This window comes from Tyto alba, unplaced genomic scaffold, assembly GCF_018691265.1.
Source record: "Tyto alba isolate M040663 unplaced genomic scaffold, T.alba_DEE_v4.0 Super-Scaffold_23, whole genome shotgun sequence".
Taxonomy (NCBI): Eukaryota; Metazoa; Chordata; class Aves; order Strigiformes; family Tytonidae; genus Tyto; species Tyto alba.
In genome coordinates this window covers 30,275,501-30,288,702 of record NW_024881297.1, presented here as the reverse complement: position 1 = coordinate 30,288,702, position 13,202 = coordinate 30,275,501, and the positions used below count along the sequence as shown (strand labels likewise).

The window sequence follows — 13,202 nt, the reverse complement described above, 5'->3', positions numbered from 1 at the left end:
CAAAGCATCTTCCATATGCAGTGTGGAGATGGTGAGATTTCCTGGGTTTGCAGTCTGAAGTTTGGAGGCTGGTATTATTTTCTCCACAAAATCCTGGCTCAGGCTAGGGTGTTGGTTTGGGACCTTTGGACACAGTCTCTTAAGAGTCTGACAAAGTAGTGCATTTGTACAGAGTCAAGAGCGAGTTAACTGAACTGATGATCATGCTTCAATATCTATCAGTATTCAGATGGTGGGCATTTATTCTTGGGCAAGAAATAGGGCCGCATGGTCATCCTGCAGGTGCTAGAAAGATGCCTTTGCCAAGCTCTGCGTCAGTATCCAGAGAGGCTGTGTTGCCACTTGTGGTGTTATAGTCTGCTTTGTGTCTAGTTAGAAAAGGGAGACACAGGGCCCTTCTCTAAGCACATCCATCGCTAGCAGACCTATTCCACACCCCAGAGCTGCTCTCAGATGCTGGGAAAACTCAAGCCAGCGTGGGGGAAGCAGGGGCATGCACACACAAGCTGCAGTATCACTGACTGGGATATTTGCTCTTGGTAGCTGACTCGGTCACAGCTTTAGAAAAAGGAGCCAAACAATGCTGAATGCAAACTCCCCTCGGTGAACCTAAAAAGGACCCTTAATCCATGCGGGTGAACTGCACTCCTGGGTGGTTTGTATCCAGGCAAGACACGACTTGATGTTGAGCAGACGGTGTGCGCATTCGCTTGGCAGCTGCCCCCACAGCCCCAGCCTGTTCCTGCAGGGATGTCACTCTTATCAGTATTTCTGCAGTTGCTTCTGATTTACACCAGTGCTAAAAGAGAGCAGCGTCCATCTCTCTCCATCTCTTACCTTTCATCTCAATGTTTTTGTTCTTCCCTTTTGTGCTGAGGGCTCTAATCTCTTTAGAGAAGCATTTGTATACCTTGTTTGCCTTGCCTTCCCCTAACTGGGGAAACAAAGGGCATCCTGACATGGTGATTCATGAATAACAGAAAAATACCCCACCACTCTTCCAAAGAGCAGGATTATCAGTGTATTTTTTCCCACCAGTGCTTAATCCTTTCTGTTAATCTTTGAGCAGGTTAATAGCTATATAAGAAAATGCATGTTTATTGCAAATACTTGAGCATCCTCTGCCAGAGGAAAAAAAAACAAAACAAAACAAAAAAAAAAAAAAAAAAAAAAAAAAAAACAAAACCAAAACAACCTGGTGGTTTATTAATGAGGATTGAGGCTGGGATATTCTCCTGATACATACCGACCTGCTGTGAGCAAAGCTGTCAAGCAAAGTTTTCCTCATTTGCCCTTCCACTGGGTATGTGTGCCTGTACGTTAATGTCAGTCACATCAACAGGTACAGGCGAGAAAACGACTAACCTGAGAACAAACTATTGAGAGGAAAGGGCAGAGAGAGGTGGAGGCTAATTTTTTTACATGAAATGTGGGTTAAAAAAAAAAAAAAAAAGCAGCCTTCTGCCAGGACAGCAGTGCGGAACCTGGAGGAAATCAGCTCAGGAAGGTGATCCTTCCAGCAGGATCCGATTTCCAGCTCCCCCTGTGAATTGCCTTGCACCAGGGATAATCTTTTAGCGAAAGGGAGGCTTCATGGTTAGCTGCAGGCAGGGCCAGTGTTCTGATGTGCATGTGTTCTGCTGCTCCGTGCCTCGGTTTCCCCACAAGGAATGTTAACATTCCTCTGTCAAGCGTTTTAATTGTTTGTATTGGTAGGATTTAGGCAAATCATTAGTATTCCCAAAACACTGCCCAGCCTGCTTGGTTACATTTTACAGGCTCTGAGTAAGTGGCTGTAATCTCTTGGCCTTGTTTGAGTAGATACAGGCAGCTGCAGCCTTTGGGTTTGTGTGAGGGGCTGCAGAGCCTGTGTCCTTCCCCCCTTGGGGAAACCATACCTGCCTGCACTCGATGAAGTGGAAGGGCAGTGCGCTGGAGTGTGTTAAAGAGCGTCCAGCGCCTCACCCAGGTTCACCACAGCCCGTCCTGCTTTGTTGGGAGCTTTTCCTCGGAGTCGGGGTAGAATGATACTCAGCTCACTCGGGACCTAGGGCACTTGGTCTCAAGGCAGATGCTGTCGGGGGGGTAGGGAGCTGAGCCGAAGCCAGCCAGCCGGCGAGTTGCCTGGGGGCTCCTGCCTGCGAGAGGGGAGAGGTGCTTGAGCAGCCTCCCTGCAGTAGCCGTGGGGCTGCAGGAACATCCTGGTCAAATTTTAAATGGAGCTGGTTTAAAGGAGGGGGATTAGCTCAGGAGACCCTGCCTTAAGCCATCTAATAGTTGTCTGCAACACCATGCGACTCCCCTGCACGAGCTCTCATTTTGGTGTAAATCTGGAACAATGCCCTCTCTGTAGTGGAACTGTCCACAAAAATGCCATCTTTTTGCATAGTAGCTCGTGTGCTCCCAGGCCACTCCCCCAGCTGCATTTTTACCTGCTCGTAGATGGTTTTTTTCAAATCCATTAGCTCTTGGAGCCCCTTGAGTTTTACCTCCAGCTCAGTTCTGTGTAAGGAGCTCACATCTAAGTCCTACAGGAGATAGAAAGTGTATTAATCAATAGTTTGTCTTTGGGCCTGTAGCTAGAAGTCTTTCCCACTGCCACCTCTTCCCCCAGAAGTGCCCTGCTTGCTATTCATTGGCAGATACTTGTGAAACTGCTCTGGAAGTAGGGAGGCTCCTTTGGGGACCTTTTTCCTCGGCAGTGTTCTTTTTTTTTAATGAGTGCTTTGGTGGAAGTCTCAAATGAGGCAGGGTGGAGAAGGAAACAGGCAGGGCTGGTCCATACCCACTCGTCTTTTGTTCACCTCAAAAAGCACGCGTTATTGAAAACTCTGATGCCGGCCACAGAAGTCACCAGAACTGCCCTTACTGGCTGATGAGTGTCTCAGGGAAAACATGCAATTAGCCATAATGATCACTTGCGGAGAACATTTCCTCTGTCTAATAATACCCTGCATTCCTGCACCTTGGATTTTTTTTTTTTTTTTTTTTTTTTTAAGGTACAGGCTCAGCACAAAGCCTCCCATTTCAGCTGATATTCAAACACAGCTACTTCTGGGGCGCGATGTTTAAACAGGGTGTGGCCATGTGACAGGAAACAAAAGCAAACACATTTATCAATTTCCAGCCTTTCCCAACCTATGATGTCATTCTGAGCGAAAACATGCCAGGGAGGAGAGGTGTTGCCTCGGAAGGTGCTGGGGTGCAGAGCCCTCCGGGCCAGGTCTGGCCAGTGCAATTCCGGTGTGGCTGGGTGCTGGCATGGGCTGACCCCCAGGCACTTCTGCTAGAGCCACGGGGCTTTGCTGTAACCACAAGTGGCCCAGACTCACTTGTACTTTTCCTACTGAAATGGTGACTGTGTTCACCACTCCGCTGTTCTCCTCAAGACCTTATTACCCCACAAAACGTCTGTGGTACGACGACTAGCCCAGACTGTCTTGTCTCTCCAGGCTCTTCTGTGACTGTGCAGATCTGGTGCAGAGCCTCCCCAGATGAAAAGCTTTTCTTGCCACTGACCTTTTTGAGCTCCATGAAGGTGTATTCCATGCCACTACAGAGACGAATTTCATCCTCGTATCTAAGGAGAGAGAAAAAAGCAGTAAGTAACTGCACATGCTAAAAGCCTCTGGGATGCTTCAGGTTCTCTTGCTGGCCCCAGAAAGTGTTGGTACCAAAGCTTTCTGCTTTTACTGTGATGTCCCACCTCCTTGATGTATGCTAGACAGCAAGGAGAGATGTCTCTTAGCCGTGGGCATCTTGGACAAGAGAGGGGGTAACAAGCTGTTACCTGCCAGCTGCTCTGTAGCAACACCATGAGCGCTTTAAATCTGAAGAGACCCAAAGTAGAGAGGAGGTAGCTTTAATTCTCATTTAATTTGAGGGCTAAGCAACCTCAGGTTACCTCACATTTGCCACAGAAAGAGAGTAGGCATGGAGAAGTGGGGTGTGGTGCGTTATTCTCTGTGAAACCCAGTTGCATGCCCAAAGACTCCTAAAATTTCATCCTAAACCTTCCTTTTCTGTGTCTTTCAGGTATTCTCAGCATTTAATTTCCAGAGTCCAGAATCTTCTCAAGGGAGAAAACTTTGGCTTGTGAAAATTCCAAGAACACTGGACAGGTGCCATAACTTACCCTAAATGGAGCCCAATTTGTGAAGTAACACAGGACCTGGCAAAGCAATTCATGGAGAACAGCGCCCACAGAGCAGAAGGTAACAAAAACCTGACAGGATAGGGTGGAGTCCTGATGGCTAAATATCCAGAGAGGAACCAACCCCGCAGGTGTTTAAAAACAGGTTTGATAAGGCAGGACCAGGACAGCAAAGACTGAGTCCAGGGGCAAATGTGTTTCTTGATGGCCAGCAGCAGACGTGGGCGAGTAGCTTGGGGGATACACGGCGCCGCGTTGGCCCCTGGGACAAGCAGGTGGCCAGCGCTGATGTTGGTAAAAGCAGGTATCGGACCAGGAAGCCCCAGGGACTCTTGTGGGCCTGGTGTGTGACCAGCAGCAGGTGGCTGGTCTGCCGTGCGGGAGCGGGATGTGCTGGGTGTTTGGGAGCTCAACCCCTGGGAGTGTTGGCTCGTCTGCCAGGACCAGGGCAGGTTGCTCCCTCAGGGAGGTCGTGGCTTCCCTGCTCTACCGTGACACCTCAGGCTCCTCTCAGCCTGGAACACGTAGTGTTCCCAGGCGGCGAATTAAACCTTTCAGTGCTGCTTAGAGATGTCACAGAATTGATATGGGGAAGGCTGAGGCCTTTGGGAATGAGGTAAAATGCCATCTCCTAACGGAGTGATGACGATAAAAATCGGGAATGACAGCCGTGGTCTGTTGTTTGGTGGTCTGGTGCATCATCACTTGTTACTCTTGAGAGCCTTCCTCGCTGTTGTACAAACCTTTAGGAGAAAGAGGAGCTGTGCCCAAGAGCAGAAAGAGGAGAAGGTATTGGGAACGCAGCACAGGGCAAGGGGGTAAATCAAGCTCAGGAGCTGACCTGAAATATCAGAAACAGCTCCCTGGAGCTGTTGCTTCCTCCGCAGAGAGGACAGGGAGGGAATCTGACAGTCACAGGCTCTACAGTTAGTCACTTCTGAGCTGCCTCTTGAGTACCCCCATGGTGTTAAACTCGCCCTCTCCTTGCCTGCTTTTACAAGGCCAGGTAGCATGGCTAACAAGATTTACCTGTCTGGCTTCTCTGTGCTTTAGCTGGAATGTTAGCCATGCTGCCAGCAACTATGTACTGAGCTTAATTACAGCCTGCCACTCTTCCTTCATCCTCATTGCCTCTCAGCCCATTCCCAGTCTGTCCCAGCCTGCTGAAGCAGCTTCGTGCATTGCCGGGCGCTGACATAATCTTGTATATTGAACAAACAACAGTCCTGACTGAAAGAGAGCAGGCCCAGCCAGCTGAACACGCTCACCGCACGGCTCCGGAGGGACCTGGCGGCCGGGAGATGATTCACATGGGGATGGAGCATTCCACAAACACATTACAGCATTTATCTCCTCAGAGATAATCCTCAGGCAGTCATGCATTAGGGCGTAAATCCATTCCATCTCGATTCATGCACTTAAGACACGCTTGAGACAGGCGTCTGGTCGCCTTGGGCTCCTTCCATAGGCAGTGAAGCAAAATCAGAGGTGAACCAACTCTCAGGCAGGATGTGCTCCTCTCTGGATGTGCCTTCAAGACTACTTTAGGGTGAAGATATAGGGATGGGATGGAGCTGAGCCTGGTAGCATGAATTAAGTCAGTCTTCCTTTCGTGGAGAAAGGAAATGAGGCAGGAAGCAGCTGAAAAACCAACTGCAGAGGTTGAAGGTAGAGGGCTGTTGACTGTCTAGTCTTCAGGTGGCAAGATTTGACTAACAGAATCCCTGATCTCAGAAATTGGTCTTCTAAGGGCTGTATGCCCCGTATTTTCCTGCAGGATCTCCCCAGTGCCATGCCAGAGTAGGTCAGCACAGGCAAAAATTCCCTGCCTTCTCATTCAAAAGGGTCTTTGCATGTCCCCACACACGTGGGGAGCTGAAGCAAACACTCGTACAGATGTGCACCTCTGGGCAGCCATCCCTATTCAGGTATGCTTTGGTATCTGATTTTTAGCCCGACTTCCTAAAGAAGCAGGGTTTGAGAGTCTGTGGCAGCCTCCAACCCGCTTCCCTGTCCCCTCTCCCTCCTTCTCTGCATTTGGCATTGCTGGTCAATGACAACCTGCTTTGAGAAGGAGCTCCAAGCATCCCAGCTGGTTAAATCTCCTGTGTGGCTTTTGGAAAGCAGTCCCTCGATAGAGAAGACAGACAAATCGGTGCCTTAGAGAGGGGCGCTGCCAGGCAGATTTCACATCATAAGTGATCTGTTGGGCAGCAGCCTGCCTGGGTGGGCACTGTGTGCATGGCGTGTTTCGTCTGGAGTGCCACAGCTTGGATGAGAACATAACCAGTTAAATTTGCCAGTGAAGTTACTAGCTTTTCCTCCCCCCCAAAAAAATTTCCCTTGGGAAAAAAAACCTCCAGAGGAGTTGGAAGCCTCCAAAATTTGCATGGTTTAGGCAGACCGTTTGCTCCCGAGGAACAACTGGGCTGAGGCAGCCTTCTTGAAGGCGGCGTGCAGGACCCAACAGGGCCGCTGTGGGTTAGGACGGGGTTGGATCGCTGCCTGGAGAAGGCTCAGCAGAAACAGCAGTTCTCTCCCCATGAATCACGGGCCGCTGGGAGCAGTGCAGTGGCTTGTCACTGTCACAGAAATCCACCTGCGCTGGCTTTGGGTGTTAACAGCACCCAGTGACAGGGTGGGGGTTCGCCTGTTTGCTGCTTGGGTCTCCCCTGGCAGGGCTTGTGCCTTGCAGCTCACCCACGGCAGAAAGCGCGAAGGGGAGGCCCTGCAAATGAGCTAAAAGTGCTTTGAGGAGCAGTGGAATTTCTGAGCACTGTTTTCCCACGGCTGCCTAGTCCCACAAAGTGGGAACTCTTCTCAAGACCATTACCTGGGCTAGTCATAAGCCGGTGCCTGTTGTGGATTCTCTGCTGGCTAATACTGCACGTGTGCACACACTGTATCCTTATCTTCCATGTGTGTTGGGTGTGGGGTGGGTCCTGTTCCTCTAGTCAGTCTCATTTTTTAATTTTGAGGGTTGTAGCATCCCTATCATGTCTTATCCCGTTGTCCAACTAGGTAGTAACTGTCCAAGAAAATCAAAACACAGGGGGGGAAAACAGACAGCCTGTTTGTGTAAGCACCTTTATCCTTAAGAAATCAGGCTGAAAAATAAATGAAGTGCCAGACATAGGCAATTAATGAGGCAATCACTGAGTACAAATACGAGTACGAACTGTGAGAGCAGATATCGGCCACTGATCTGACATTTCTCTACCAGCCCAACCGTTTTCCTTTCTGGGTTTTCCTGACTGTCAGGGAGTAAACCAGGAAGTATCTTTTACAACTCCAGGGCCACAGAGCAGTTACATCCTCAGGGTAGTGCTAGGAAGACCAAGTGCTCCAGGGAGGAATGACAGGTTTTAACCTTTTTAGGGCAGGGAGTGAATGGCACAATCCCTGTTGTGGCTTTGATCCAAGCACAGGGTTGCTACCTGTCAGCAAAGCAAGCATCGGTGAGCTCAAGGCTTGTAGCGAAACCAACATCCATATAAAGAGCAGACAGGAGCCCGCCACAAGGAATTTAGGTATTACTAGGCACCTGGGTTTCACTGTGTCACTTCTTGAAGCATGCTGAGCATAGTGATTTCAGCATAACGTCAAGAACCAAACTCCCAGTTCCCATTCCTGCTTTGCCACCAGCTTGCTCTGTGTGCTTGAGTAAGACGCGTAACTGCCGTGTCTCCGTCATGTCTGCGGGGGTATCAGTCCTTCCCCTAATACGCAGACACATTGAGTAGCTGGTTTAGTCAAAGTCTGCAAAAATCGTTAAGATCCTTGGAGTAAACTCTCTGGGGAGGGCTCTGTTGTTATTTATGCATCACCCTGTACATCAGGAAGAGGTTTGGGCTATTACTACAGTGACGTCTGTCAGTGCCAGCAGAGGGGAGGTCCTGTGGCATCACTGTTCTGTTAGGCAGTGCCCATGCAGGGCTCTGCTACAAATCAGCATGGAAGACTCCAGAGATCTTGTGTAGGCAGATGGGTGTAACTGTAAAGGAAAGTATCTAATTGTGGATTCATCTGTGGTATGCAAATGACACCAATAATAAGAAAAGCATTGTCTTCTTGAATGAGCTATGGCACATCTCGAATGCTCTTATCTGAAGATCTCAAAGCTCTTGGCAAACGCACTGATAAGCACACAGCAGCTGGGCCTCACTTAAACTTTCAGCTGCCTCAGTATTTTCTGTCAAGAGGTTTTCTGGGTAAAAGTCTGGCTTTTTTGACAAAGCCGAATTTTGCATTAAATGTTGTGGGGTGAAGGGGGGAAGGAAGGGGTGTTTGGTAATACTAAGCTGCCTAGATCCGTAAGTGGTTTGGGGGTAAAGTTCTGGTTTGTGATAATAGTGTGGACAATATATATTTTTCTGGTTTAGTGGTTGTCATTCCTGATAATACTGTTCCTTGGAGCTGTTCTCTGGCCTGAGGCCTTTCTCAGATGCCCCGCACTGTTTGATATTTCACTTTTTATGGGTTTGCTTTCATCTCTAATTAATCAAGAAGAGGCTAGGATGATAACTTCTCAAATACGTAGTTCTGTGCACACCCAACTAGGAATCTGTTCCTGGGAATAGCAAGCCATCTGTGTTAAATTAATCCCGCACTGCTCTTCATGCACACAGCTGGACCAATGCCTTCTGAACACATCCCCCCTAGTAATACCCAGCTAGGCTAGACACCTACTTGCTTCGGAAGTTATCCATGGTGCTCAGGACCTTTGTCAGCTCCGACTCGAGATTCTCCTGTTCGTAGTTGAGCGCCTTCATCTCTTGATTCATTTTGGTCATGTACTGATCGTAGATGGCCTTAATGTCTGACTCGGAGTGGGAATTGTCTTGATCCTTCAGGAAGTTCCACCTTGTTGTCAGGATCTTATTCTGTTGCTCCAAGCACTGGACCTACAAAAGATGTTTCAGAGATATTAGTAACACTGACAGCCAAAATCAAAGCTGACTGCTCCTGGCAGAGCAGGAGATACTGACCTGGAGACCCTCAGAGTAGTGAGAAGCTGCTGGAATCGGCAGAGATCTCCAAGTAAGAACAAGCAATCCCTTGAAAACTAGGGCTGAGGATGGAGGGTTATAGGGACTTTCAGAGGCCTGACACATTACCTACCAATTAATTTCTTGATAGAACATGTTCGCATCAAAATGAACATGTGCATCTTTAAGTCACTGAAAAATAAGAACTGTTCAATGCTAGTCCCCTTCACCTGTGAACATACTGAAGCAAAGCCTGAAAATCCACCACAAGTCATACACAAATGTCCAGGGTGAATGAAAATCAGATTTACTACCTCGGAGTGGCACAAAAAAAGATAACTCCTCTCAAATCTGTAGGATTGCACCATGGTGAAGTTTGAGTAATGAATCAGAGTCCTGGTTTGTATTGCAAAGCAACGTAGACAAGGCCCATGGGAACTCTAGAGAATAAGCAAAATAATTACAGACTCCACGTGAGCTCTGTGTTTGTGTGTGCCTGTCTGCTTGAGAGAGGCTACGCTGCATTTTCATCCACCCGCCATTTGGAGAACCTGGCACTCTTCTTCCCTAATATTCACAATCTTAACAGTAACGCTCAGCGTTTAACAGTTTTCATCGTCAAAGCTCTTGGATAACTTCAATTAATTATCTAATTGCTGCCCCTCTCTCTCTTATTGCTCTGTGCTCAAAACCGAACTCCTTAACTCATAAATCGGGAGCCAAAACGTGACTGATCTCCCCCAGTGTTGTCCACTCTGCAATGGAGACGATTCAGTGCTGATACTGAGCTCCGTGTGGTGTGGGCAGTGGGGTGCAGATGTTATCAGGCCTTGACCTTCTGCTTTGATGAACTTTCTGCAGCCTGAAGCAGCACCAGTGCATTGAAGAGACAGAGTGCCCAGCTGCTGACCACCGCACAGATGCACGTGGTGAGAAACAGCATCTTTCCCAAAGCGCTTCTTGTCTGAGCAGAGGGAGAGAAGCAGGAGCAAAGAGCAGCCAAGCAAAGGAAAAGCACTCTGCTGCTCGTAGTGTTTTCAGCAGGAGGGATGCGAGTGTTGGGATCTTCCAGGTCCCGCTGTTAGAGACCTCATCCCTTGGTCCCGAGGTCTACGTGACTGTAGACATCCCGTCAGTAGCCCAGCCTGCTGACTGGCACAAAACCAGAGTGGCCCACTCTGTGTGTGGGTGCACGTGTGAGGCTGAGAACCAGAGCACGGTGCCGCAGCAGAGCCAGAAGGGAATGTTGCATGCGGCGCCAGTGAGAGACCTCCGGGGCTACCAGAAGCCACTGGGGTCATTTGTTCTCTCCATCTGAGGCATCTCAGGGGTTGTAACAGCACCCCTCCGCAGGGCTGGGGGCAACCTTGGGGTTGGCTGCAGGGAACAGCCGCTCATTTTAAGGCAGCTTCCCCGTTTGCTGCTGGGGTGGTAAATGCCTGGATGTGCTGGCAGATGTCTGTGGACATCTTTGACCCTCAAGTCAAGTCTCAGTTCCTGACCTTGCTCCTAATCCTTGGCTGCTCTTTCTCTCCTTCCCCCAAACTCTTTGGTTTCTTTCCTATTCCCAAACCATACCCATCCACTGGGCTGAACTGCTTACATCTTAGCTTCTTATACAGCATCCCTCTTAGCAGAAATTCTTCTGTGCAAAGTCTTAACATGAGTTTTGCAGCAGAAGAATCACCCAGATCCGGCCTCAGCTCCTGGAAGATCAAGCCTGAATACAGTAGTGACCAAAGATGCTGCTCGAGCTAAAGGTAGGGCCTCAAACAGGGGCTCCATGACTTGGCTTTTCTCTGTCTTCTACCGGGACATATCTGGATGGAAAATAAACACTAGCAGATCTGGCACAGCCTGCTGGAAAACTATCCGTGGCAAACTCCTAAAGTTAGTGTGGTCAATTATCTGAGGAATTAGGCGCTCAGGCTTGAGACCATCTGAATTCCTGATTAAAAAGGCAGGTTCTCTTTGACAAGGAAGTGTCATTATTTTCCTCTGGAATGAGGGCCCGAGGCAGACGGCTGAAGTTTGCCACTTGATGTACGACTTGAAGCTACAGCCTTCAAAGCTAAATGCAGGAGCCGCTTGCACTAAAGTCAAAGCCACCCAGCAAAGGTGGGGTGTTTGTATCTTCTGTCCATCAGGGCCTGTAACACACAGTTATCAGCAGGCCACCAGATTGGGTTTATCAGGAAATCTAGAGGATCTCTCACTTCTTCCATCTCTGTTTGCACGGAACAGGCTTCCATACGTGGTCTGGCTCATGTACAGATTGTCTCTGCGTGGTCTTGTCCCACCTCCCCTACCCCCATCCTTTCTGCTGAGGTCTGGTTTCTGAGCAGGGCTAAGGTCCACACGAAACCCAACCTCTCCATCTGGTCGCTCAAAGGACCAGGCCCGCAGCATGTGCGACACAACCCACCTGGGTGATTTCCAAACCAGGGGTTCTCCAACTTCACGTTGCCAAGATCTGTGCTTGGAAAGGCAGAGACATGGAGGCTGCCATGCCCCTCCAGCCAGGGTCAGCACCCTGGTACCGCTGCATGCCTGTCTGCACACGCAGGTGGGGCTGGTTCGCAGCTATTCAGTTGGGATAGATGCTATGGGAGATGGGTCCCCCGCCCTTCTCCTTCCCAGTGTGAATTCAGGTCCTCTTAGAGGTAGAGTTGAAACAAAAAAAAAAAAAAAAAAAAATCCCAAGCCATAGTCGCTTGGCATTGAGTGCCTGCATTGTAGACTGCAGTGAAGCAATCCTCCTAGGAGATTACCATCTGTTTATAGAGCACCAGGGCTTTGCAGAAACCTGCCTCGGCTAGATGAGTTGTTTTCCTTTGAGAAAACCTTCTGCCTTCTCATGGATCTTAAGAGATGAAAGCGACACTTTCTTGGCTAAGCACACAACCCCTCACAATAAAAACCACAGAGGAGGGGGGCGGGGGGTGTCTCCCTTGCCCACCACACTACTGTGGAGGTGAATTTCCAGCTCTCTTCAGCAGTCGGAGCTGAATTTGAGCTGCTGCCTTAATCAGTGTCACCGCCCATGGCTGTTTGTCCACCTTGGGAGCCAAGGCCTGCTCTCTCCAGCTCCGTGCCTCGGTGGCCCTGCTCTGCCCCCCGAGGCAGGGCTGCTCCCCGAGGCGGAGCTGCCTGTCACCCCCAGGGACCCCCGGGGGGCTGCTGGGCTCAGTGCAGGAGATGCCCGGGCTGCCGCTGACCACGCGCGCGGCCCGGCTTCACCTGGAGATGATGCTAGCCCTTGTTAAAACAGATAGCGCTGGAGGAATAACTAATTGGGTAATTACCCTAATATTCAGAGCCTGGCAACGGTTAGCTATAGGTCTTGATAAGTCTCCTGAGAGACAGGTTAGCGTCCGCTTCCCCACCACCATCCCTGCCCCGTGCTGCGCCGTGGTCCTCGGTAGCTCACCTTACCTTCTCAATTAGGGTCACGAACTGGTTGTTGAGCGACTTGATGTCCTCTTTCTCCTGCTGCCGTACGGCTTGGAAGTCTGGGTCGATACCGAGGTTCACGGGGGCCAGGAGTCTCCCATCGGTGGGGAAGGAGGGGTAAGAGGAGCAGCGGTATCCACCATCCCCGTGGAGGCTGAGCGAGCTGTAGCCGTTGCCGGCCACCCCGTTGGGACTGCAGCGGCCCGGGCGATCCGGGGACGTGCTGGCTGCTTTTCCTCTGCTCATCTGCCCTGACACCTCCCAAGAGGAGAGGGAGCCACTGGTGAAGGCTTTGCAAGGGTTAGTCATGCTCAGCTTGTGGCTCTGCAGCTCGAGGGTAGGGGAGGGAAAGGGGAAGGAGAAGGAAAAAAAAAAAAAGATGAAGTTTTCTTGCTGCTGCTGCTGCCTCAAAGGGAAGGAGAGTAGTGGCACACTGAGCAGTTTGGTCGGCTTAATTCCTGTCTCCTCAGCTCGTGGGCTGGCTAATGAATTACAAGCACCTGTTCTCCTATGTTCATTAAACGGAGGAGGGTGTAACCGTTGATGTAATCCAGATCAACCTGTTGGCTTTTAATTTTTTTTTCCCTCCTCTGTCTGTACCCTCCTTT

General features: G+C 49.8%; 2 protein-coding genes and 1 long non-coding RNA gene across 4 annotated transcripts in view; 2 read left to right on the top strand and 1 right to left on the bottom strand.

The window, feature by feature from the left end:
• Positions 1-3,535, top strand: part of LOC116962758 — a 25,841-nt gene extending 22,306 nt beyond the window's left edge. The window contains exon 4 of the long non-coding RNA XR_004407781.2: positions 3,453-3,535. This is a non-coding gene — a long non-coding RNA (uncharacterized LOC116962758). The remainder of the gene's footprint in view (positions 1-3,452) is intronic.
• KRT80 (keratin 80) overlaps positions 1-13,202 on the bottom strand; it is a 16,369-nt gene extending 3,167 nt beyond the window's left edge. Inside the window, exons 1-4 of the mRNA XM_032997496.2 lie at positions 12,577-13,202; positions 8,843-9,057; positions 3,520-3,580; positions 2,433-2,528 (exon numbers count right to left, since the gene is read on the bottom strand). Coding sequence (XP_032853387.2) covers positions 2,433-2,528; positions 3,520-3,580; positions 8,843-9,057; positions 12,577-12,903 — 699 coding nt within the window. The 5' untranslated portion in view covers positions 12,904-13,202. The remainder of the gene's footprint in view (positions 1-2,432; positions 2,529-3,519; positions 3,581-8,842; positions 9,058-12,576) is intronic.
• The window catches only part of LOC104366198 (keratin, type II cytoskeletal cochleal), a 32,554-nt gene continuing 23,400 nt past the window's right edge, over positions 4,049-13,202 (top strand). For both annotated transcript variants that reach the window (XM_032997495.2, XM_032997494.2), the window contains exon 1: positions 4,049-4,214. The gene's annotated coding sequence lies outside the window, so the exon portion shown is untranslated. The remainder of the gene's footprint in view (positions 4,215-13,202) is intronic.